The sequence below is a fragment of the Nipponia nippon genome, unplaced genomic scaffold (assembly GCF_047370975.1).
Source record: "Nipponia nippon isolate SJK-2023a ecotype South Korea unplaced genomic scaffold, ASM4737097v1 scaffold_5, whole genome shotgun sequence".
NCBI lineage: Eukaryota > Metazoa > Chordata > Aves > Pelecaniformes > Threskiornithidae > Nipponia > Nipponia nippon.
In genome coordinates this window covers 57,465,431-57,490,005 of record NW_028262369.1, presented here as the reverse complement: position 1 = coordinate 57,490,005, position 24,575 = coordinate 57,465,431, and the positions used below count along the sequence as shown (strand labels likewise).

At 53.4% G+C, this 24,575-nt stretch overlaps 2 protein-coding genes and 1 long non-coding RNA gene across 6 annotated transcripts in view; 1 reads left to right on the top strand and 2 right to left on the bottom strand.

Annotated features, from left to right (window-relative positions):
- The window catches only part of COL6A2 (collagen type VI alpha 2 chain), a 28,855-nt gene extending 15,614 nt beyond the window's left edge, over positions 1-13,241 (top strand). Inside the window, exons 21-28 of one of the 2 annotated variants that reach the window (XM_087732214.1) lie at positions 320-382; positions 631-693; positions 983-1,018; positions 1,256-1,301; positions 1,865-2,017; positions 2,275-2,727; positions 3,064-3,102; positions 11,653-13,241. In XM_087732214.1, the coding sequence (XP_087588340.1) occupies positions 320-382; positions 631-693; positions 983-1,018; positions 1,256-1,301; positions 1,865-2,017; positions 2,275-2,727; positions 3,064-3,102; positions 11,653-12,260 (1,461 nt within the window). In that variant the 3' untranslated portion in view covers positions 12,261-13,241. Of the gene's footprint in view, positions 1-319; positions 383-630; positions 694-982; positions 1,019-1,255; positions 1,302-1,864; positions 2,018-2,274; positions 2,728-3,063; positions 3,103-6,100; positions 7,650-11,652 lie in introns of those variants that run through there. The other variant, XM_087732215.1, reaches the window with a different exon arrangement.
- LOC148052271 (uncharacterized) lies at positions 13,242-17,349 on the bottom strand. 2 transcript variants are annotated; one of them, XR_015698833.1, is made up of 4 exons: positions 17,227-17,349; positions 16,707-16,742; positions 16,104-16,459; positions 13,242-14,949 (listed from the first exon to the last, which is right to left on the bottom strand). It is a non-coding gene; the product is annotated as an uncharacterized LOC148052271 (long non-coding RNA). The 2 variants fall into 2 exon arrangements; XR_015698834.1 differs by having other exon boundaries at positions 17,222-17,343.
- A 959-nt stretch (positions 17,350-18,308) lies between these two features.
- FTCD (formimidoyltransferase cyclodeaminase) lies at positions 18,309-24,572 on the bottom strand. Of its 2 annotated transcripts, XM_009461082.2 has the most exons (14): positions 24,446-24,572; positions 23,478-23,661; positions 22,969-23,097; positions 22,706-22,794; positions 22,281-22,460; positions 22,058-22,195; positions 21,607-21,738; positions 20,884-20,945; positions 19,976-20,105; positions 19,676-19,837; positions 19,374-19,417; positions 19,155-19,293; positions 18,645-18,740; positions 18,309-18,452 (listed from the first exon to the last, which is right to left on the bottom strand). In XM_009461082.2, the coding sequence occupies exons 1-14, from the start codon at positions 24,497-24,499 to the stop codon at positions 18,366-18,368; spliced, it is 1,626 nt and encodes a 541-aa protein (XP_009459357.1). In that variant the 5' UTR covers positions 24,500-24,572; the 3' UTR covers positions 18,309-18,365. The 2 variants fall into 2 exon arrangements, with proteins under 2 accessions (XP_009459357.1, XP_087589130.1); XM_087733004.1 differs by lacking the exon at positions 23,478-23,661 and having other exon boundaries at positions 24,446-24,547.
- Between the last annotated feature and the right edge of the window lie 3 nt (positions 24,573-24,575).

Here is a 24,575-nt window from a genome sequence, read left to right as displayed (position 1 = left end):
GACCCTCCGGGTGCGTGGCCAAGGATCCTGTCCTGCCAGTAGCTGCCCTGGCTATTCCCTGCAGCTGCAGAGCCTGGGTGTATCTCTCAAGCCCATCTCCTTTTGAAACCATCTGAAATATGCTTTGCAAAACTTCATTATTCTTAGTTAATGCCTATGTAAACACTGTTTATTTGCTCTGCGCTGAGCTGCTGGTTTAGAGGGTGCTCTTCTGGCCCAGGCAGGCATGTGTTTTTGACAGGCTCATAGCAGTAGTGCCTGTGCCTGAGCACATCCAGATGTGCTCCATGACAGATCTGTTTCTCCTTCCTTTGAGCAGGGAGGAAGAGGAGAGCTTGGACCAAAAGGAGTGCAAGGGACCAAAGGAGAGAAGGGGGAACCGGTAAGCAGACTTCCCATATGGCCTGTGGGGTTAACGTCCCCCTCCCACACCTCTGCCAGGTGTGCTGAGGATGGTGCTGCCCACTATCCTGCCTGCCCCGTGTGCCCCCAAGCTCAGCTGCGGCAGGCTGGTGACCACACTTAGCAGGGCTGTGCCTGAAGAGGGGGTCAGGAGGAGCCCCGAACACCAGCAGCTGCATCGCCAGCCTTGCCAGGGAAATATTCAATGCTTCTTTGCTTCTTTCCCAGGGTGATCCTGGCCCAGGAGGTGAGCCCGGACCCCGCGGTCCAACTGGTGAAGCAGGCCCGGAGGTATAGTACCATGCCATTGTGGCTGAGCAGATGCTGCAGCTCCTTCCTCTCCTCCCCACTTCTCCTTGATGCTCTAAAGCTCAGAGGACCCCAGTGGGTCTCCTTGCAGCAAGGCTTGGTGGAGGGGACACCAGCTGTCAGATGTGTCTACTGGCTCCCAGCGAGGCTTTCCTACCCTTCCCATGGCAGACCTCTGCAAAAAGCCACGTTTTTGATGGCTCTGATGTCAGTTCCCAAAAAGGGAACTCATGGGAAAACTGTGCCTGAAGTCCCTGTGCTCTTCTTACAGGGAACCCCGGGCCCACCAGGAGATCCTGGCCTGACTGTAAGTAGCACTGCTCTGCAGCACCCAGTGCTCTTCCTCCTTGGGGCAACCATGGCTTTGCTGTGCACAGCCTGAGAACAAAACAGGACATCAGGTCCTGCTGCTGCCCGGTAGAGGTGGCCTGTCACTTCCCACAGGAGCCAAGGAAAGAGGGGAGGGGGACGGCTGGGTGGCTTCGAGGGGACAGGTGCTGCATAAGCAGGGGGAGGCATTCACCCTGCACCCCTTTGCTGGCAGGACTGCGATGTGATGACCTACGTGCGAGAGACGTGCGGATGCTGTGGTGAGTGGACCATCACCTCTCTCCAGGGCAGGGGAACGACCACTCGAGGGATGGGGAAAGGGGGTCACCAGAGACTGCCTCCTTCTTCAGGAGGCTGAAGCTGCCCTTTGCACTGAGCTGCTGGCACAGTGGGCTCTTTGCTGCTCTGCACAGCGCTGCACCCTGCAGAGGAGACACCATGGGAAGTCCTTCCCTGCCTATCCTGGTCCCAGCCCACCACTGAGTGCGGTGGCACTGCAGGGGCAGCCTGGCTTACCTCCCAAAATTTAGCTCTGCCAGTCGCAGGAGCAGTGAACTCTAATATAGAGTTGAATGGTCCAGATGATAGGATAGAGTGCATTAAACAGCAAAATTAAAAAGGTTTCTTTTGATATACATCGACAGAAAGATGCATGTAAAATCCTTCCTATGCTGCCGGCTGCAGGGAGCACCACAAACCCTGTGGATGTTTGGTGTGATGCTAATTGTCTCTGTCTTCCCATAGATGGTCTCTTCTGCCCTGGTGGCTCTTGTTCCCACCATCATTGACTGTTGTGTTTTCCTCCTTCCGTCCCTCTCCCCAGACTGCGAGAAGCGCTGTGGTGCCCTGGACATCATGTTTGTCATAGACAGCTCGGAGAGTATTGGCTACACCAACTTCACCCTGGAGAAGAACTTTGTTGTCAACGTGGTCAGCAGGCTGGGCTCTATTGCCAAGGACCCTAAGTCACAGACAGGTCTGGACTGTGTGGGGACAGAGTGGGGCACAAGGAAAAGAACAGGCACTTGGCTCCCTCCAGCTTCCATGTTTGTCTGTAGCTGCCCTGGGCTACGAAACATCTGTCCAGCATTTTCACAGCAGTTTCTGCTCTTCCCTCTTCCCTTCCAGCTTTGTGGGCCAATCGCACAGCTCTTTGCTGATATGAAAGTTTGCTGACTTTCTCCACTTTTCACTGAGGATGCAAAGCCAAGTAACATGATGCTTCATTGGCAGGTGCCCGTGTTGGGGTGGTGCAGTACAGTCACGACGGGACCTTCGAAGCCATCAGTCTTGATGATGAGCGCATTGATTCACTGTCAAGCTTCAAGGAAGCAGTGAAGCGCCTGGAATGGATCGCTGGAGGCACCTGGACACCATCTGCCCTTCAGTTTGCCTATAACAAGCTCATCAAGGAAAGCAGGCGAGAGAAAGCCCAAGTGTTTGCTGTGGTGATCACAGATGGGCGCTATGACCCCCGGGATGATGACAAGAACCTAGGGGCTCTTTGCGGTAGAGATGTGGTCGTCAACACTATTGGCATTGGAGACATGTTTGATCAGCCAGAACAGAGCGAGACCCTGGTCTCCATCGCCTGCAATGAACCCCAGCGAGTCCAGAAGATGAGACTCTTCTCAGACCTGGTGGCAGAGGAATTCATTGACAAGATGGAGGACGTACTCTGCCCAGGTCTGTACCTGTCCTTGCACGGTTCTTACTGAAACTGGAGTTTTCACCCCCAGGATTTGGGGTGGGGGGGCATATATGGTGCATTGCAATGATTGCAGAGCCACTGTGTCCCAGCAGGTTGGCCAGCAGCTTATAAGCTGGGTCATTCATGGTGGGGGCTGACCTTTATGTAGCCCTGGATAAACAGTCCTTCCTCAGATACGGGCCAGCCTTTTGGGGCAGTCCTTTGGAGTCCTTTCCCCTTGTAAGAGACCTCACCTTGCCAACCTGTCTGTGCAAGCCATGAAGGGGGATGGCAGCACATCACTCAGTTTTCCTTGTTTCTTTTCCTTCCAGATCCACAGATCATCTGCCCTGAGCTGCCCTGTCAGACAGGTAAACAAAAAAAGTAGCTTCATGCCATCTGCACAAAGTGGTAGGTCTGGGAGAGAGTGCACAAGGCTCAGGAGTGGGAGGGGGGTGTGCAACCCTGTTCATTCCCTTTGGATGGCAGGAGTTCTCAAAATAAGTGTTATTTCACATGAGGAGAGGCTCCAGGTTTTCATCTCCTGCTCTTTTCCTGTCTCTCTGAGTTCTCTGCACAGGTAGGTACGAGTGCACCATGTTAGTGCATCAGCATGGCTCAGCCCTGATATTTCTCCCTGTCCCAATTCTTGGGAGTCACCAGATTTTGACCTCCAAACTCGGCAATTAATTTCTCACTTGTTCCATATCTCTATTATACATCAAATCAAAAGCCCCTTGCTAAACTCTCCCACCCATGTGACATTTGAAATGCAGAGCCCAACCTGCAGCACTGGGCAGGCTGCTCCTTGGGAGTGACAAGGGCAGAGCAGGGCTTAGGGACCATTTGGAAAATGACACCGTAGTGGACCCAAAGCTTTGGCTTCTCTAATGCTGGCTGTATTTAATTAACAATTAACTCAGGGTGTTGGATTAAAGGAAAAAGGCTGTAAGGATCCTCTGGTATAAAGGAGATGGCTGCTGCTCACTGCAGGTAGCTTTACTTGATCACATTTTGCTTGTTAAGGGGCAGATCTGCAACCTGAATTCCTAGAGATCCTGTCTGTCTGGGTCTGTCCCTATTTAAATACAATAGATGTGCTCTTTGCTGATATACACAAAACTTACAGGGGACAAAGTTTTGCCAGTTCTCGCAATTTTTATCTCTACTCTTGCTGTGAATGTTTTTGTGAAAGTCCCCAGCTTCAACTCAGTATTATACAGAATCTCAAATTTCATTTTCAAAGAAGTCCCTTCGTTTCCATACAAAACAAAGGAAAACTGGTCCCAGGATGCTCAGAAATCTGAAGACAGAAATGCTATAATTATTTCTGCCTAAAATCTCTCACTAGCGTTTTGGATATTTGCACCTGGCCATGCAGAGAGCACAATGTTCAACCATGATGCTGAGCTATCCACACAGGCTCCTCTGCAGTGTCCTCTGAGAAGCTTTGTCTTGCGGATCCATGCACAAGGAGGCGACTTCCACATGCCACACTGCTCAGGTGTCTTCAAAGGTTTCAGTCTTTGCAGACTCCCCATTTCTGAGGAACACTGCAGGAGAGAGACTGACCCAAGCAGTGGCGCACTCATGTTCTCCTAGGCTTGGGCCATCAAAGCCCTCCAAAGAAAGGCGAAGTTGGCGGTCCTTTCCCTGTAGTGCACTTGGGTGTTTCTGTTCCTGATGCAAGGTGAGAACAGTTCGCTGGTACCTGACAGTCCTGGGGACCAGAACAGAAATGGCTTGAGGAGGCATCTGAGGGGGTTCCCTCTTGGGCGAATCCCTCAAACCATGTTGTAGGCAGGCCAGGTCAAGTGCAGGTCCTACACCTGCGCCCAGAGGATGTGGGAGATGGAGTGACATGGCTGGGTAGGTGTAGGCCTCCTGTGAAAGAGCCAGTACACCCATCTCAGCATGGGCAAAAGTTGTCCTGGTGTGCAAGGTTCTGTACTAGGCCCGGTAGATCAAGTTTTAAGTGATACCCAGGGATTCAGGGGCCTTTGGGCAAAGCGCCTTCCACCTGCCGCACTGGATGGTCCATGATGCATTGCTGTCATCATTTGGAAGGATTTGCAATGATCACACTTGCCTAGTGGCAAGGGAAGATGTTGGATGGGATGTGACATAAGATGTGACAGAGCCTGGGGCTTCTCTGCTCAGTGCTCAGCTTCTGCTGGTTCTCCAAGAACATCTCAAGAGTTGGTGCCAATTCACATGCAAACCCTTTGGATAGAAACAGTGCCCTTTGCAGGATATGTGAGTGAGCTTCGTGCACATCCAATGTGTGTGTTCAGTTGTAAACAGGCCAGACAGGTTCAGGTCAGGAAAGCAACTACACCCAGCCCTGTTCTTGGCCCTATGGCTGTCAGAGTTGCAGTCCTGGCACTTTAAGGAGCAAATCAATTGCTCATGCCAGATACCCCAGCTACAGCCTGGGTATTGTCAGCAGAGCACAGAGAGGGACAGGTATTACATACACCCCGACTTCCTCCCTGCTGCCTTGCAGAGCCAGGCACCTCACCACTTCGGATTCACATCTGCAGCTGAAGGTGTGCTGCCTCAGTTCTTTGCGTAAGGAAATCCATGTTTTCCTGTTTTCAGGGCAGACCCTTGTCTCCCTGTTACCACCCATTGATTACTGCTTACTGCGGTGCTAACAGGATGCTGGAGTGTTAAATGGGTTAAATGCTGAGCAAATCTGAACTGACCACTTGCTTCAATAGAAACCGCATGACGCTCTGTGATGCTCCTTCTAACCCATGCAAAAGGCTTTGCTTTCAGCTTTGGGATGTTATTCGAATTTAAGTTCAGCACAGCCAGGTGGAGACGGAGGCTGTCAGGGTCCTGACTAGCCTGGACACCACACAGGAGCATTGCACACCACAGAGCAGTGACTCTAGCCAAAGTGCAGTGGGCTGAGTACCAGGCAAGGGGTTCACATAATGCTGTCCCTTAGATGTCTTCTGGCTGTACAGCATCATGTGGACAGTTTGCACGTAGCAAATTCAAAGCTATGTAATGGCTGAATCCTATACGCAGAAAGAAGCTGGACCCTGTGGCCTTCTTCTCACACTGCTCTTTCTCTGTCATGCCTGTGCTGGATGAGTAGGAAAGAACTGGGCAGTTAAGGTTTCATGTCGTTTTCTGAGGTCTCTCGGTGGATGTGTGGTTGATTTTGGTGCAAATCCCACAGTTCCTCAGACATAAAAGTGGCAGAAAGATTTAAAATCTGGCTTTGGTCTTTACTTCTCTGTCCCTCATTAGCTCTGTTCTTCTCTGGTGCAGTGCACGTAGGAAAGCCAGGTAGCATTCAGAGACACAGTCATTGCTAGCAAGCCCTGAAAATATTCTTTTGACGCTCACTTGCAGATGACAGGAACCCTGGGAACGTAAACCCACTTATTTTCCGCCCCATGGAAGAGGGAGTCAACATAGATTTCCCCAGCACCATACATTCGATCGCCCAGTTCCTAAACTCCACGCGGGAAACCCAGGACCCCAGCATGTACACCCAGCTGGTGGCCACTTTGGCCTTTACCGCCGAAAAAGCCAAGTTTGCCACTGGAAATGAGCGGCAAGAGTGGATGGACTTGTTCATTGACACCTTCAAAATGGTGCACAGCGAGATTGTGGGGGACCCAGAAACCGTGCTAGGGCTTTGCTGACATCTCTGTTAGAGGTCACATGAAGCAGGTGGAGGCAGAGGCTGAGTGGAGGTAGTAATTGTCTTTCCTTGAGTGCCTGTTTGGCAGAGGGGACAGGTACATTGGTAGGTGCTTTTAGTTTAGGAGAAACACAGGCATTGAAACAGCTTGGTTGTGCTCAGCTGGGGATGCGACACAAGGGGCAGTCCTCTCCTGCTTGGCTGGCTGAGGAGCATGGCGGCTTTCTCCAGTGATGTCAAGAGGTGCTCTTATTTCACCTATTGCTTTTCTGCAGAGGAGCTGTGTTGCCTCGGTCTCTGAGCCAGCCATGCTGCTCCCCTGCAGCACTCCTGCACTCCCACCCTGCTCTGGCAGGCTAGCGTGTCCTAGCCCTCAGCCATGCGCAAGCACCAGGCTCCACCAAGGAGACTTCTGGCACGCACATGGCTGAGGGCCAGAGCGAGCCCCTCATTTGCAGTGAGCCTAACTGCGGTTTTCCCAGGCCTTCCTACATATGTATTTGCTGACTGCTTCTGAAGCATCTTCTGCATCCTCTTGCTGGGTTACCATGAGGCCTCTCTTCGGGTCCCACAAACCATTTGTGTGGCAAGACTGCCAAAGCAAGGTGCATCTCCTCTCACCACAGTGAGTGTCTCTGTACAATGTATTGAGGAAAGAGCAAACAGTACGGGAGAGGGGACAACCCTGGCTTTTCATTGAGAGCACCAAAATCTGGGGAGTGCTTCTCTCAGAAGCTGTATGAGCACCCTCTGCCTTTTTCTCTGCTTGTACATTTGTGTTTCTTCTGTCTTAATTAGCAACATGTACCTATTCATATCCAAGAAGCAGAGGTTATGTAGGACCAGGCAGTCCAAAGCAAAAATCCATGACTGCACAGTCAAACCTCTGTGATAGGTTTTGTGAGCTATTTAAAAGCAAGTATTTAAACTTGTAGTATAACCCATTCAATCCATACCCAGTGCTAGTTTGGTTCAGAGAGACTACAGAGCCACCAATTGCACTGCAGGTATGTGCATTTAGACGAGGGGTGATATTTCCATGGGCTGCCCTGGTTTTCACAAAAAGTCAGGCAGGTGACTGCCATTCCTGCCTCCAGAATAACTACTGCCCTCTCAAGCTGTAAGAAGAGAAAATGGCATTTCATGTGCAGACAGAAGAGCAGAAGTGTTTACTGCCGGCAAGTGAATTTTGCAGCCTCTCTAACTGACATGGTATTATTGCAATAAAGTATACCGAACAAATGTCACATTTAATGGGCAGAAGGGAGATGTATGGTCTTCAAAAATGCAGTTGGGCTGTAATATTTCCAGGTGTGCAAAGTGGAGCCAGTTGCCAAGCTCAGGCATGGGAATTGGGACGATGAACTTGCCCACTTGGGACTTCTTGCAGTGTTTTCAACATTGGTGGCTTGCCAGGCTAGGCTAGAAACCATATGGTGACAGGCATGCAGAGGAGGTGTTTGTGTCACTCAGCACATGAGCAGGTCAGACGCACTGCACAAAAATAGTCTTTCTCCCAAGGCACTTTTTGCTCCCAGTCTATAGGGACATGGAGCTCAGAGAACTCCGCTGTTGGCATATAATAGACGGAAAATTGTTCAGAGAGCTTTAAATGGTGTGCTCAGAGTTTTAGGTGAAGGCAAAAGGATGAGGATCTGACTGTGTCTGAGTCCATATGCTAGCGTCTGGTCATAATCCACATATTCCAGATAGCCTGTGCAAAGCCAAGCTCCCTACTCTGTTTTGATTTTACTGAAAAAGTAGCATGTGACTTAGCCTGCTGGGATGCAAGTAAGAAGACTGAACTCAGTGTAGTTAAGCTGTTCCAGCCATGATGCTAGATGAAAAGCCCCAAAGAAACACTGATCGGAAGAGAACATCTCAGGGCTGGGACATCTTGCTGAACAAGAGGAGGATTTGGCAAGACTTCAGCAAAGGGGGTTTAGACCTCATCACACAGTGGTTTTTTATTTCATTTCCTTTGGAAATATTTCCTAGCAGAGCAGTGCAACATTGGAAACAAAGTTTTTTACCTCTCAAAAACCTTCAGCTCATTATGGAAACAAAAAAAAAAAAAAAAAGAGAGAAAATGTCTCTTTGCCTGAACAGGATTTGCGTTGGCCCTTATTAGTCAGAGGCAAGTGAGTGTAGTGGTGTTTTGCTAACATAATCCTGGCTAATCCCTCTGATAAAACCAGCTAGATTTCATAACAGCAGCAATTCCTTCAGTGAAGCACTTGGGCAAAGGAAGGACACAGATCAGGGGTTGGGGAAAGGACAGTCCACACCTCCCCAAAGACACAGGAGGGCTTGTAAAAGCAGGAAGCCCCGGAAAGAGCTGGGAGATCAGTCCCCATCTTGCTGTCATTTTCATCTCCACTGTCAACACTGTGAAATAATAGAGGAAATACAAGTTACCTAGGTTTTAGAAGAAGCAGGAACATGATGTGAATGGGTGGGGTTACTCTGCACATGCACATAACTAGATGGGTTGCTAATGGCAGGAAAATCAATGGTATTTCTGCTTTGCGTGCTATCTCTGTTAGATGTCCTCAGCTGTGTCCTAGCACATGGTATGCAGTACGGTGAGCTGCAGGCATTCGTGCCTTGCTGTTAAGCTGCATGAGAAGGACTGGTGCTCCAATTAAAAGCATGATGTGAAGATTTTAGTTGGCCTAATTCATGGCTTATCTCCCAGTTAAGGATGAGAATCTTGTTCCTTGCTGCAGGAAAGGGTGCTTGGGTCCTCAGCCTCCCAGAAACGGGAACAAGCTGCAACTGAAGCGTGACACTGAACAGGACAAACCCAAAGTTTTGCTGCACTGCCTCGCATCTGTTGTGTTCCCATGGGATAACTCATACGTAAAAGCATCTTATCACACAGCTCAAAGGCAGCCTGCTCCAGCTCTGAGGGCTCAGCAGCAAGTGGAGTGTCTCTGTGGAGTGCTCCTGCAGTAGAGGCTGCCTGGAGAGCCAGGCATGTGTTACACTCTCGCTGAAGCTCCATGGAGTGATGCTGCTCTCAGCTGCGGTCTGCTTAACTAGTAGCTCTTAAGGCTTGCTTCGGGTCCTGTGGGAGGTACGTGGATCTTGCTTGGCATCTCAAGAAACACAACTAGGTGTAGACAAGCGTGTGGGCAGACGGACTGGTAACACTTCAACACAATAGGCAGCCCTCACTCCTACCCGCTCGCTTCCACCTGCTTTTGCAGACACCTACATAGATTTCGGACTATGTGGTTGCAAGGGGCATGCATTCCTTCCTTTCCCCCTCCACAACCGCACAGAGCAGGTGAGGACCAGGAGTGCAGGCACTGCCAAGGCAAAGTATCCTTGTGGCAGCAGTGACTGTGTACCAGGAACTGCAGCACCAATGTACCTTTAGACAACATTTCTCAAGGAAGTTTGGGCAGAGGTGAGTACGTACCTTTATTGCTTTAAAGGAGTGGAGTATCGCAGTTGAATTTCAAAATGCGATATTCAAAAAGCTCACGAGGGAAAAGCATCACTTGGAGATTGGTTTCTACTGCAGTCAGAACTGGCATTGCAGAAGCCTGTTGTCTGCAGTAAGACAATGTATGGTAAGCACTATTCAGGGCATGCCATCATTGTAGATATGTTTTACAGTGTGGGATAAGGAGAAATGCCAGCCTGCAAGGTCAGGGAACATGATACAGAAACAACCACAGACTTATGACCAATGAGTCAGGTTAAACCATGAGTACCAGCAGAAGTTTCTGCATCAAGTTTGACTGTTTTATCATGGATGGAAGTGGTGCCAAACAGTCTGTGATCTCAATGATATGCACCATCAGAGCTTCTGCTACACTATCTTGGCTATTGGATTCATGTTGGACAGTGTCTCTGTAGTCTCAAGAGAACATGTATCTATTTTGCTTAAAATATAACTTTGTTGTTTGCCGAATGTTGACTACACACATAGTACTAATGTACTAAACAGTGATCCATTTGTTGCTCAGCTTATACAAGGAATTATGCCGGTTCAGCACCCCACGATGCTGAGTCCAGGTGTAACAGCATTCAGCGCTGAGGAAGCACTTTGTCAAGTTGGATTTGCTCATAGTACGGAAATTCAACCTAATGTGATACTCATATCCCAAATGTTGCTCCTTGTTGCCAGAAATGGATGCTCAAGCTGGGGCTGCTCCAGAATCTCCTGTTCCTTGCCAGTCATGCAACACAACATGACATTGCCTCCAGGACTTCACTCTTCCAAGATTCAGTCTTGGAGCAACAGAATTGCTTGACAGTTATACGACCATTGCCCTGCTTCCAACTCAGGGGGTGGCCAGCTGCAGCGTGTACATCACAAATCAATACTGCTGTTGCAATCATATTCCTGACTAATGCTTTCAGCAGAGAAGGAAACTCAAAAGAAGAACAAGAAGAAAATTCAACAGTGCAGTAATGGCAGTGTTTCTTGGAGAAGCAGTGCACACAGGGGAACACCAAATGCAATACACAAAACTACTGCAAAGGAACAAAATAATGGTCCATAACTAACAACTGTCTCCAAAGATGACTGTTTTCTTCTCCTTTTTTTTCTGAGTTCATTCGCTGTGTATATGCCCACTTTGTGGACAGGTGCTGTTCTGAGTGACTAATGAGCAATGTCCCACTGTTGTTTCACTCAAATATTAGTCTGTTATATATTACAAAAGCCGCTTTACTATGTACAGGTGCATCGACAAGGATAGTCTTGTTTTCCAATCATATGACCCAATCTTTATAAGCTCTTCAGGAATTAGTGATTGCTGATTAAACTAATCTGGGTGAAAGGTATGAAAACAGCTTTCATACTACAAATCTGTGTGTGAAGAGTAACTCTGAAAGTAAACCACTCTCTGGAAGTAACTGAGAGGTTTGCAGACACTGCCTGCCATTGATCTCTGGATATTCCTGTTACAGGTAAGAGCTGGGCACTGCTGTAAGAAGGTGGATGTAATTCTGGGACTGAAATGCACAGACCTGTCTAATCTCATGGATGCTTGTGGAGGTCTGTCATAGGCCTCAGAATTAACATTCATTAAGACCTAGTGCCCAGGAGGTGAGGGAATCAGAAGCAAAGCTCATACATTACCAGCTGCAAAGACAGGCTTTAGCAACAGCGTGGGGCTGGTCCTTCTTTGGACAAACATGCACAGAGGCAACTCTAGCCCAAACTGCCCAAGGCAAGCCCCAACCTTATCCTGTAGGCTTTCTTACGCTCCCAACTCTTGTCTTCTTTCTCCTGCAGAGCTTGCAGTGGCCCAATGCACACAGCGCCCTGTTGACGTCGTCTTCTTGCTCGATGGCTCTGAAAGGATTGGGGAGCAGAATTTCCACAGGGCCCACCACTTTGTGGAGGAGGTGGCCCGACAGCTCACACTGGCCAGGAGCAACAGCGACAACATGAATGCCCGGATTGCACTGCTGCAGTACGGCAGTGAGAGGGACCAGGATGTGGTCTTCCCACTGACCTACAACCTGACAGAAATCTCCAATGCCCTGGCACAGATCAAGTACCTGGACTCATCCTCCAACATTGGGTCAGCCATCATACACGCCATCAACAACATCGTGCTCAGCCCGGGAGATGGGCAGCGACTCGCCCGGCGCAATGCTGAGCTCTCCTTTGTCTTCATTACTGACGGCATCACAGGAAGCAAGAACCTCGAGGAGGCCATCAACTCCATGAAGAAGCAAGATGTCATGCCCACAGTAGTGGCTCTTGGGAGTGACATAGACATGGACGTCCTGCTGAAGCTTGGCCTCGGGGACCGAGCAGCCATCTTCCGGGAGAAGGACTATGACAGCCTCTCCCAGCCCAGCTTCTTCGACAGGTTCATTAGGTGGATATGTTAAATGAAGGGAGTGCACATGTCCTCCTCTCACCTGTATACTCACCCTTGATATTACCTGTTTCATTTTCTTCCCTCTGTATGGTTGCTAGCGACTCTGAGATGGCCCAGAACAGCTGCCCTCTGGGTCCTCCTTTCTAGCCAAAATCCAGAGCTCTTTTTTGATTTTCATGATGAAAAGTCATGTATCTTACATTTATGGTGCTAATTAAAACCAAGATCAAAGCAGGCTACAGAGCCCTACAACATACTTCTGTAAAGCTTTACACACACTAAGCCATGCCTTGCGTACGTACTGTGATCCTAGGAGGGCTTGTCAAAGAAGCAAGAATCCTTTCCAGTGTAGTAGGACAAATGATCATCTCTAGTTTTCAAAAACTCTCAATATCCCTCAGTGTCCTGCAAGGAGCTTTACAATTGTGACATCCCCCATTCTTTAGCAACCCCCTTTTCCAGATTATCTCATCTTTTTTGTTCTCTCAGTACTTCTGCCCTGAGAGAACCAAGTGAGTTTATGACACATCACATGCTGCTTGAAATGGGCAGTAACTTGCTTTCCTTTTGCATGGCCCTTGGTGGCTTGCTCCTCTTTCCCCGTAGCAACGGGGTGGTGAGAGATTTTGCTGCCTTCTACAGCTGTCTGCAGATGCTCCTATTGGGGGTCTATCTAGCCTGAATTTCACAGATGATCTTTAAGATCTTCATTTTCCTGTAGGCCATATCTCCTTTGCTTCCTTCTGCCATTCTGACCTTCATCAGAACATGTTCATTTATTACTGCACCCAAAATCTTGGCTGAGAGGGGCAGCATGCCTCCCAGCATCTCACAAAATACTGGGCAGCCGCTGGAGCTGCCTCCCTGTCATCCCGATGTGCTCAAAGCAACTGTGGTGCCTTCTTCCCACCGGTATCTGCTGAGCAATGCCCAGATTTGAACTTGAATTGTGCTGTCTGCAGAAATAAACAAATAAACTCTTTTCACCATATCCTGAAAAAGCCTCTTTATTCTGTAGTTTGTCTCTTTTTTTTAATTATTTTTAATGAGCAGCTGATTCTCCTGGTGCTAAGCTGAGAAGTCCAGATAAGTTCGTATTCTGCCTCTCCTCACAAATGCAGGGGTCCGTGCAGCGCAGGGGTCCGTGCAGCACAGGGGTCATGGGGCACTGCTGAGGACCTGAAGGACCACAGGATGCTCATGGGGCCTCTCCAGCTTTCCGCAGTCTCCAGCAGTCCCCTTGCAGAGCTGTTCCTCTGCCCCCTGGCCCTGCACCCCCCCACACTGCCCATCAAACTGTGGTCTCTCAGCACAACAAAGACCGTGTCTTCATTCTTCACTTGCTTCATGTTCCTCACCTGTTCATGGGTGAGGAGAGCGGGGGTCTTCAGTTGCCCCTCTTTGAGGGGGACTGTGCCTTTCCCCACCAAGAAGGTGGCATTGCACTTGAGTCAGGCTTTCCCCACTCTTTCTTCAGCCCCTCTTGCATCCAACACTTGGGTGTCTCAAGCCAGGACAGTGGGGCAGGGGAACCCTCCAAGGACAGGGGCATTTCCGTAAGGTCGCATCCATGGTGGTGGATGTGGGATGGGGATGAGAGCCTGGGCAGGGCTTGGGTTGTCTGTAGGGGACCCCAGGCGCAGGGTGCAGAGGAGCCAGCAGTGCAGGTGCAGGGAAGGGCACGGTGGTGTGGAGCTGTGGCCATGCATGCTGCAGTGTCACTGCCATGTTTTCCCTCTTTTGGAAAGGAGACCTATAGGGGAGCTTAGAGGGCCGCAGGACAAAACACAACTGCATCCAGAGAGGAGCCACAGGAGTGAAATCCCACTGCCCCAGCAGTGCAACAAGAATGAACAAGGCTGCACTGGCAGTAAATGTGGGTGAGAGGGGCTGCGCCACCTCTTGGAGATTCCCTCTGCCACAGCGAGCTGCTCGTGTTTGTGCCATGGGGTCCAGCAACCAGTCACATTGGCTAGCAGCAAAGCCTTCTTAACAACAGGGCTGGGAGGGCTCCTCTTGAGCCATGACGATGTGCAAAACAAAGATAAAACAGCAGCAAAAGCAGCCGTGTGTTAAAATTGTTGTGGTGAAAGCACTGCCAGGCTTTTCACCTTTTCTAGTGAGCACGTCGCAGTCCCATGGCCATGGTTCAGGGGCTTCAGAATAAGAGCTTGCTACTTTTTCATATTAATTACTACCCTGGCATGGAGGATGGCAACCCATACAGCTCAGCAAGGAGAAAGTTATGGCATTCCCCGGCCAGCCCCTCTGCTACAGCCAGGAAAGCTACATGCAAAATGTAAGGACTTCTACAGGTGGTGAGATCCACGATAGCAACCAGCATCATTGCACAGGAAAAACCACGCAGACACCAGCAGACTGCAAACCGTCACATGATACTCCCCACGCCACTACCTGAAGCCTCAGGGATGACTTTCAGTGGGCTTTCCCAAAAGACAGAGGACAGAGCTGTTGCCCATCGTCTCACAGTGATTCCAGGTCAAAGAATTTACAAGCTAAAAACAAGAAAACCGCTCAGCAAGCAAAATGTCGCTCTAAGAGAAAGGGGAAAGGAGTGGAGCAACATGCAGGTGGTTGCCATGGGGCATTTGGCTTCACATTTCATTGCTTCACCTCTGTGAGGGTGGGAGGTGTCCTCTTCAGTCAGAGTCAGAACTGCTGCTTGAGCTGCTGGAGTGCTGGAGGAGATAAAACAACTTTAGGGTAGCACAGAAACAACCCTCTTTCACACCATTTCTAATAGGTCTTAGCGATCCTGTGGTGGGTACCCGTTCCCAGTGCCCAGCTGGGTCCTGGTTGAGCCTGCAGCATTGGTGGCTGCAGACCCACCTCTCCCCAGGTGTCTTTGCACACCCGCAAAAGGGGTGCCCTCAGGTTTGTACGCTGGCAGGATTGCAAGCTGGGGGCCATGCAGAGGGTGAGCCTGCATGGGAGTCAGCACAGCACCACAGCCTCAGACAGCAAACCCTGGCCAGAATACCTTGACTTGAAGATAAAATGGCTACTAATAACATCACCATGATGTTTATTGCAATGCTGTTACAAAATACGTTTTAGAGTTTGGAGCTATTATTTTTCTGCTTGGAGACTATAATTACAGGCATATCATGGGAGGGCTGTTTTTTTAATTATTATTATTACAAGGCTGTTCAGGCCAATTAAGCAAACTCCAGAAGGGTCCTGCTCTCTGTCAGTGAGGGCAAACATTAAGGCAGATCACTTTCAGAGCCCTTACGCAGTAAGAGGAGCTGATGGTTTGCTTTGTTTGGGAAATGCTCCTACCTCCAACGGTGGAGCTGGGGTTTTGTTTAGCAGTCCCTCACTCAGACCTAATCTGGATGGTGCCTACCCCTGGAATGGTATTTTCTGCAGCATCTACTCCTGGCACAAAGAATTGCTTTTCTTTTTTTGTTTGGGGTTTTTGTTTTGTTTTCTTTTAAGAGGGAACTGAACTGCTCCTCTGCTGCAGGACACTGAGTGAATGTCCCTTACAGAGGCACAACTCGCTCTCGGGTGAGCAGGACAAAGTCCTGGGATTTAATACGCTGCACAGTGCACCCTGAGCTGTGTCACTGTTTCAAATGGCTTCAAGGAATTTAATGGCTCATGTTTCAAAAGACTCGCTTGAAATGACTCATGCTTGCCTATTTATTAACCAAATGGGAGTCTCCACATCTAAAAAAAAGCCACTGAGGTGTTGGCAGCCCATCCAGCTGCCGCAGGGTGGAAGACAGGAGCCCCAGCTGCCCAGGCTGGATGCTGTGGCATGTGTGAGGGGATCCAAAGGACCACAGCAATGATTTGGAAGGGTCCGCTGCCGCCTCACTCTTACCTTGCCTCCGTGGTGCTTGGAGTGCTTCTTCTTGTGCTTCTTATGGTGCTTGTGATGGCTGTCAGGGGGGCATGGTGGGCATCCCGGCATTCCCGGTGGTCCCGGATAGGGGTGCCCATGGGGATGATGTCCCGGCGGAGGGTACCCATGGGGGTGCTGCCCCGGCGGGTAGGGGCCAGACGGAGGGGGACCACAGGGATAGCCGCCTGGGGGTGCGGGGGGATAGGCTCCAGGGGCGCCGGGCATCACTGGAGGGTAGCCAGGGTAGGGACCTGCTGGAGTGCCGGGACCAGGGTATCCTGGAGGGGCAGGTGGGCAAATTTGCACTTGCGGTGGTGGCACCCCCCCGGGCGCACCTAGAAAGAAGAGGAGGACTGTTAGTGAGCAGAGCCAGGCTCTCCCCAAACAGGCAATGCAGGGAGTTGGTGCACCCATGCACCCAAAGGACCCTCCCAGTCTACCCCTTCTTCACAAATGATGCCCCACTCCCCTTTGGTATGCAGGTAAACCCCCTGGGTGCCCGTGGCGATTGCACTGAGCCCCTCTCCGAGCCCCAATGTCTGTGTAGTACCCAGAGCCTTGCCCAGTCCCGTGGCTGCTCACCTGGGTTGGGATTCCACATCCTCCACAGCCCTTGAGCTGCAAGGGAAGGACAGGCACCGTCAGTGCTCCCTCATGGCACCTCCTGTCACGGGGACATCATCGCCCTGCCAGCAGCCAGGACCCGGCTCCTCTGCCCCACATGTCTGCCCCAGGCAGAGACCACGCTCGCTTCCCAAGGAGTGCCGCCCCTCTGCAGACCCTGACAGCCACCCCCTCCCTTCAAGTGACAACACCGACCCTAAGAGTGGCTGTCCCCACCTCTGTGCACCCCCAAAGCCTGGGCATGTCGTTTCCATTGTTAATGGAAATTATAAACCAGCTCCAGCTGAGCCGGGTGCCCAGCCTACATCCTTGTGGACCACGAGGGGCTGGGAACACCATGTCTCAGTGCAGCGCCAGCCATGGGGTTGGTGCACCCTGGCCGACAGGCACCTGTGCTCCCACTGCCCCCGTGCTCCCCAGCTGCCCTGCGACCCCACCAGGCACTGCTGCCTCGGGGAGCCGCTTTTGCTCACCGAACCTGCAGAAAAGCTCCCAGCAGAGGCAATGCTGGCAGCACCCTCTGAAAGCACCACCGCCAGCAGCACCCCCAATCGCTGTCCTCAGCACGGCTCTCCCGGGGTGGCAAGCACCTGATAAATACCAGGGCCTGGCTCAGGTGAGGAGGGGTGCGGTGGGCAGGGGCGACACTGCTGAGTGGTGGAACCAGCTGCACCGCTCCCTGCACCACAGCCGTCACCATGGGCACATGGGAAATGTCAACACGCCGCTCCCAGCCGGCACAAAGGTCCCACACAGCTGATAAAAACAGGGGACAGAGGGTGGTGGTTTCACCTCCCAGTATCAGGTGATAGGGTGAGTCAGGTGTTCCCACCACGAACCCTGCCTCAGTGCTCCCAGCATGGGCACAGTGTCCGGGGGAAGGGGGCTGGCACACGGGGGTCACCCTCCCGCAGGCACTGCTGTCTCAGGGTCCAGCTAACGACTCCCTGTGACACTGCTCAGGGTGCTGCCATGGTATGAGGGTGGAGGAGGTGATATCTGCCGTTAGACACAGTCTCAGGTCTTCCTCTCAGGGGGTCTGTGAGGAGGGGGTAGAGCTCCTCTCATCCCATCCCCATCACCATGCTAACACCCCCAATGCTGCCCTGCCTTTGGAAGAACTCCCTCCCTGGGCCACTGAGCAATGCAATGGGCTGATCTCGTCATACATCGTCAAAAAGACACCTTGCAGAAAGGGACTGCATCAGGTCTTGCCCCAGCCCTGCAGGCAGGGGGGGTGTCTCAGGGGTGGTTTCTGGGCACAGAAGCACACAGGGTGTGTGGCGTCAGGAGGTGCCCACGCACCGGGATGTCCTCCTGGGCAGCACCACAGGGTCCCTGCCGTCCCCTCGGTTGGCCCCTCCCTGTGGCCCTAGACACTGCCAGCCCAGCCAGCTCCTTCTGCCCCAGGGACAAGGGGTTGGAGACTGGGGTCTGAGCCCCAGACAGCAAAAATTACCCTTGGCCAGGGAAAGGCCAGCAGGGGACATGATGCTGGGATCTGCCTGAGCAGAGCAGCTCTCCTGAGGTGGATCCCAAAGGAGCCCAGGCAGGGACAAGTGTGTTTCCCAGCTGTATTTGCCACCGCAGAGCCCCCAGCCCGTTCCTGAGCCCCTCTCAGGCCGCCCGCTTCTCCAGCAGCGCCAGCACGAACGATGAGCCTTGCTTTGCCTCCTCCAGCAGCCCGGAGACCTTCTGTGACATCTACATGGGGAGGGAGAAGGTGCATCATTTGCCACTTGACAGGACAGAAGAGCCATCCACCATCCACCCCGTGCATCCCACTGGTGGCAAAGGGAGGGAGTGCCTGGGCATGAGGGGTCCCAGGGACTTCATCTCTGTCCAACCTCATGCCCACCACCAGGGCCAGGGCACACACACACAGCCCGTACTTACCGCAAGCTTGAACTTCTCATCCGTTATGTCTTTGAGGTTGATCATGACGTTGAAGTAAGCTCCGAACACAGATGCTTCCAGCATTTTGGCTCCCACCTAGGAAAAGATGCTTGCAAGAAGCTCTCCTGCTGAACCAGAGCACCACCATACAGTTTTGAAGCAGGGCAGACCCTTACGCTGCAGGACTCCCACCCTCCATGACCCGGTGGCACGCAATGCTTTCCAACTCAGTATTTTCAGGATGTGGCTCTGGCAGGGGGAACTGTTCATGGCCTTGCCACACAGGTGGGAAAACTCAGGCAAGGGCTGGTGGAGGTCAGCTCTCCTACAAGGGTTGCAAGCTGCCAGAAAGTTAGCTGGTGGAAGAGACAGTCTTGGTGGAGGTCGCAGAGGGGCTGGAGAGAGTCATCCCAGAGGTCAGGACATGATGGGACACCTTGCAGGGAAAAGCTGTGAGCCCGGCAGCCTCCAAAGCCGCAGTCAGGGCAGCACACGAGCCTGGGGCTGTACCTGGATGTCAGACTTGCAGGCTAGGTTGCAGTGGCGTGCCAACTCCTTCAGAGCAGGCCAGAGCCCGCTCACCTTCTCTGCCAGGGCACAGGGCACCCTCACAGCTGTCTTCAGTCCCTGTTGCATGGCAGCCATGCGTCTGGGAGGGGGGATAGCCCCGGGGTGAGCACTGGGTGGCCATGCTCCCCCAGTCTGCAAGTCCCCACCAGCCCAGCTCACCTCTCCCGCTCTTCAGGGGTGTTTTTTGGCAGCTTCATAGCTTCCTGCAGGCAAAGAAAAGCAGATTTGCTGCCATTTGCTCTGAGACCCCACATGCCTTCCATCAAGGGCCAGGGTAGACCCGATAACTCCCATGCTCTTGCAAACCTCCTTTAGGTGATGATGTCCCCTCCCCGGCCATGGCTTGGACCAAGGTCACAGCCCTGCTCCTAAGGACACCAGGGCACAGCAATGCCAGCCCCCCTCCCAGCTAGAAAGCCCCTCGCTTCCCCATGGGCTGTCTGCCACCAGTGGGACCTCACCATGTAGCTGCTGAAGGCGCGGGAGTCGGCATCCACCATCGCCACCAGCTCGTCCATGGCTTGGTGGAAGGGGGGGATCAGCTTCCTCATGATGGGGTCCAGCTCCTCAAACTGCCGCTTCCCATAGCTCATCAGCCCCACCATGCAGCCCAGCGCCGCTCCCTGCAAGGGCACAGGGGTAAATCCTCCAGCAGGACACAGCACCTGCCGCTACCTCCGTGCTGGCTCCCCTCAGGGTCTCAGCACAACCAGAGGACCCCCCAGGCAGGCAGGGACCCCATCCCGGTGTCAGGCACGTACCAAGGCAGCCGCAGCTGCGGACACGGAGCCTCCTCCCGGTGCTGCCGACCTCCCACCGACTGCTCGCACGAAGGCGCCCAGCGGCTTGGCCACCAGCCCCCTGTCCACCTCTCCTGCCTGCACCAGGTACCTGTGGCATAGCGGCCCCATGGGTGAGAGCCACCTCAGGTGGAGGGACACCCACCACCCAGACCCTTCTCACCTGGCACCACCCTCTCCAACAGGTTTTCATCCACCCCTTGGCTCTGCGGGTGGCTGAGAAGGGGGCTAGCCCAAAAAACCCAGTGGGAGGGTCAGGAAGAGGACAAGGAGCCCCACGGGGACAGACAGACAGCTGGGGAGCACATGTCCTGGTGGTATGGGGCATTGCTCTTCACTAGACAGGGTGGGCTCATGCAAATGGAGTTTGGTGGGACAGAGACATGCCTGCAGCCACGTCCCTGGGCGGGGGTGGAGGGATGACAAGGACTTAAAGTGCATGTCCTGATTTCACCTTGACACAAGTGTATTTCCCTTCCTCTCCCCCCCACAGACATGAGTTTTTCACTGGGAGCTGCAGCATGGCATTTCTCCTTGGAAGGCAGCATGTGAGCCGCAGGCAGTGAAATTTGGGCTGGGGATGGGGTGGAGGGTTTAACATGTACATGTTCAAGTTTGGCCATGGAACCTGCTCCCGCTGCCTGCCTGAGTGACCTGGAGTCCCCCCACCCCACGTTCACAACCATCAGCATTTGGGAGCAGGGACCACCCCACGCCTGCCCAACACCCAGCAGAGATGTCCCCTGGGTGTGAAGAGGAGCTGGGTGCAGGCGCCACTCCCAAAACAAGATGACTGCAAGACGCAGGCAGCGGGATCCCCGCGTCCAGGCAGGGATGGGCACCATGATGAGAAGTATGGGGGTCCCTACTCGATGATGCGTTCCCGGGGGTGAAATGGAGACAGGGAGTCCAGGCCCAGCCGGCTGACCACCTGCAAGGAGCAGCACTGCCATGTCAGCCCCGTCGCAATAAGGCCCGTTGCATCCTCATTCCCTGCTGTTAATTAACCGTGGGTGATCCAGCCCTAGGACAGAGTTGCTCAGGCCACCACCCGGGGAGAGGACAGCTGGCGTCACCAGCCCGTCCCATCCCAGACTTGGGGGCGGCGTGCGGCCTCCTACAAATGACTGGAAACTGCACTGATAAATAATTAGCTTGGTCTTATCTAGCACGTTCCCCATAGGGTAGAAAAGTCCCTCCCTCCTGCAGCTGAAAAGCAGAGCCTGTCTCCTCGTTTCCAGCTTACGCGGTCCTGGGACAGTTTCCCATAATGCCACACACTGTCCTTGAGCTCTGGGGAAGTCTCCTTCCCTCCTGGCCTCCACGCAGGCAAGCTGGGCAGCTGCTGCCCATGCTCTGTCCTCACGGGATGGGCTCTCTGCTCCCTGAGCATCTCAGCATCCTCAGAACAATAAAACAACTTGTCCTACTCGCTGTGCCCTCACAGCTTGCCAGGCACCAGACAAGTGTCACGCTTGGGGGCTGCTGTGGTCCCAAATCCCTGCTCAGTGCACTCTGGGAGACTGGGAGTGGGTGGGTGTGTCTCTCTCATGATCCCACCCTTATGTTAGTACTAGGAGGAGCCACATTACCAGCCTGATCTTCTGTTCCTCCTCCAGGATGAAGAGTTTTTCCTTCTTGATGTAAAACTCGGCTGTGTCCAGCATGGCCTTCTTGGGGACAAGCCCCACCAGCTGAGACCCCACCACGGGGAGGTTCAGTGCCTGCAAAGGACATCAGAAACATGACTGTCCCCAGAGCCATCTGCCCTGCCTCCGCTACCACCCCAGCCTGGTGGTCCTCATCTCTTCCCAGGACCTGGGGAGCTCATGGAAAAGCCTTCAATGGAGGAGCTGGGGGCTAGCAGCATGTTGCTGAGCTTTTGGGGGGTTTTGTGCCATTCAGTGCTCTGGACAGCTTGGCTGAGCTGAGCGTGAGGTAAAGCAGGTCCTGACCTGAGGTTGGGGAGAAAAACTTGGAGGGAGACATCCTCTGCAAAGTCCCCATTGGAACAAGCGTGATGTGCCACCCCACGCCACCCACCTCTGCATCTCGGCAGACCTCCTCGTAGACAGCATGGAGCGGTGTGCTCTCAAAGTCCAGCAGGTTCGTCGAAACCTGGGCTATATTCTCTTCCTCCAAATACCAGCCAATGCCCTGCACCCTCTTCAAGCGCCCAGGCTGCCAAGAACCACAGTCAAGGCATGGCCCAGGAGGCGCGGGGGCAAGCAGGTTTGCTCCCAGCGTGCCACCGGCATGGGGGTACCTGGTCGATGCCACGACCCTGCTCACGGAGGTTGAGGGCGATGCGGTGAGCCAGCTCCTTGGTGCACAGCAGGTTGACATTGTACGCAATAAGGAACGTCCGGGCACCAGTCACTGTAGCCCCCCACCGAGGGACAAAGGTTGGGGGCCCAAAATCTGGAGCCCACTCTGGTTTTGCAAGCTGGGGAGGAGAGTGCGTGGACTAGCGCCACCGAGCAGCACAAACCACCCATCCAGGGACAGAGTCTCCCTTCCCAGCCGGCATCTGCCACAACCACCTCCATGTTCAGCAGCACCCAAAGCATTTCATCAGCTCCTCTTGGTGTGAAGGGACTATGCTAGCCCCTGGCACCCTCCCCAAAGCCAGGGAGGTGCAACACAGCTCTGCCCAGCCTGTGCCGCCCAGCCAAGTGCTGCCAGGCTCACCTTCTCGGGGAGCGCCTCGTACTCCCCGGCACGAATGGTGGGCAGGGCTTTCCTGCTCTCCTTCCGTGCCGCCTCTCCGTACAGGTAAACTGCAAGACAGAACTGGGGATGAGCACCGCTGGGCAGGGGCTGGCGTCACATCATTTGCCCATTTGGGAGCAAACCTTATTTGGTTAAGATTTTGCAAAAGGTGTGCAGTTTCTCCACAGCTGGAAGCATGTGGGGTGGGATGGGATGGGCAGAGGTTCCTGGCCCCCACTCACCAGGCACCCCCAGCTCCGCTGCCAAGCGCTGCCCGAAGACATGGGCACAGGTGACGCACTCCTCCATGCTGATGTTCATCACCGGCACAAAGGGGCAGACATCCAGGGCCCCCATGCGAGGGTGTTCGCCTGGTGACAGGGCAGATAAAAGGATGAGAGCTGGGAAGAGCAAGCAGAAAAGGAGGGAAGACAGCCTTTTCCCAGCCTCTTTTGCAGACTGGGCACTGCTGCCATGAGGAAAGTTGAGTTTGCAGCAGTAATGTCTACTCCAGCCCAGGGACAGGAGGGATTCAGCCTCTCTGGATCAGGAGGATGAGCAAGAGCTTTGCACGGTCCCACCACCATCCACCCCGGCAGCACTGCTTGCTGCAGGTGCAGTAATATACTGTGCTTGGCCACCGGCAGCTGATTTTAGCTCCAGCCATGCAAGGCGCACCCAGAGCTGACCACGCACTGCAGCTGAGGGATGCTCCATGCCAGATCAGCTCCTGCACCGCCCCCAAGCTCACCCGTGTGCTGTCTCATGTCAATGAGCTGTCCAGCCACACGGGCCGCGCTCAGTGCCCCTTCAATGACAGCCTCGGGGGACCCCACGAAGGTGTAGACAGTGCGGTTGGTGGAGGCGCCGGCATCCACGTCCAGCAGCACGCAGCCAGGCGTCTGGGAGATGGCCTGCCCCAGCGCATCGATTACCTGCCGGACAGCAGAGTGGGACAAGGCGGCTGAGCCAGCCAGACCCCCACCACAGCCCCAGCTTCACAAGGTGGGGGATGCCTTTTCTCAGCTCCCCCCCTTCCCACGGGTACTGGGGTTGGGAATGACCCAAGGATGATCAGTGCGGGGATGCAGCCCTGCGCTGCAGAGGACGCAGAATCCAAAGGCATGAGCATTCCACTCCTACCCAGGGGGTTTGGGACACCCCTGACTCCCAGCGAGCCCCAAACCTGCCCGGCGGCTGCTGCACATGGGAGAGCACCATCGCACATTGCTGTTTCTGAGGATACTGTCCCCTGCCAGCTTCAAAACAGATTTGGCTCTGCAAAGCCTGTTCCCTGGGGGAAGCAGTGGTTTTATTGCAATTTTGGGTTTGCTGAACTTCCCTGCCCCAAGCAAGGCTGAAGATCAGCCTAGGGCTGATGCGCAGCACAGACCCCATTAACCTGGATGGCGTGTTTTGGCACAACTGCAAGCGATATTTCTCTGAGGGGGTATGCAAGACCACCTCGAGCTCTGGTGCTACAGCAACCTGCAGGAGGGGGGGGCCTGAGCCCCCACTTCTCACCAAGGTGCCAAAAGGGAGCAGGGACTGCTTTGGGGCATTTTTGGCATTAGCCAGGCAGGGAAAGGTGCACAGCATTTCAAAGGAGGCAGGGCAGAGTCTGGCAGCAGGTGCTGCCTGCACGGCCCCTCTGCTGGGGCAGTCCAGCTGTCTGCACCCAGCATCGCCCAGCCCTCAGCCCTCCACACGCTCTCTCACCTCCTTGTTATTCCCCTCCGAGAAGTTGGGGACACACTCCACCAGCTTGGCCATGGTCCCAGGGGCTGCTTGCACCCCACGGCCTCCAGTTCAGCTCCTCGCACCCAGTGGGTTTGCCTGCCCTTTCCTG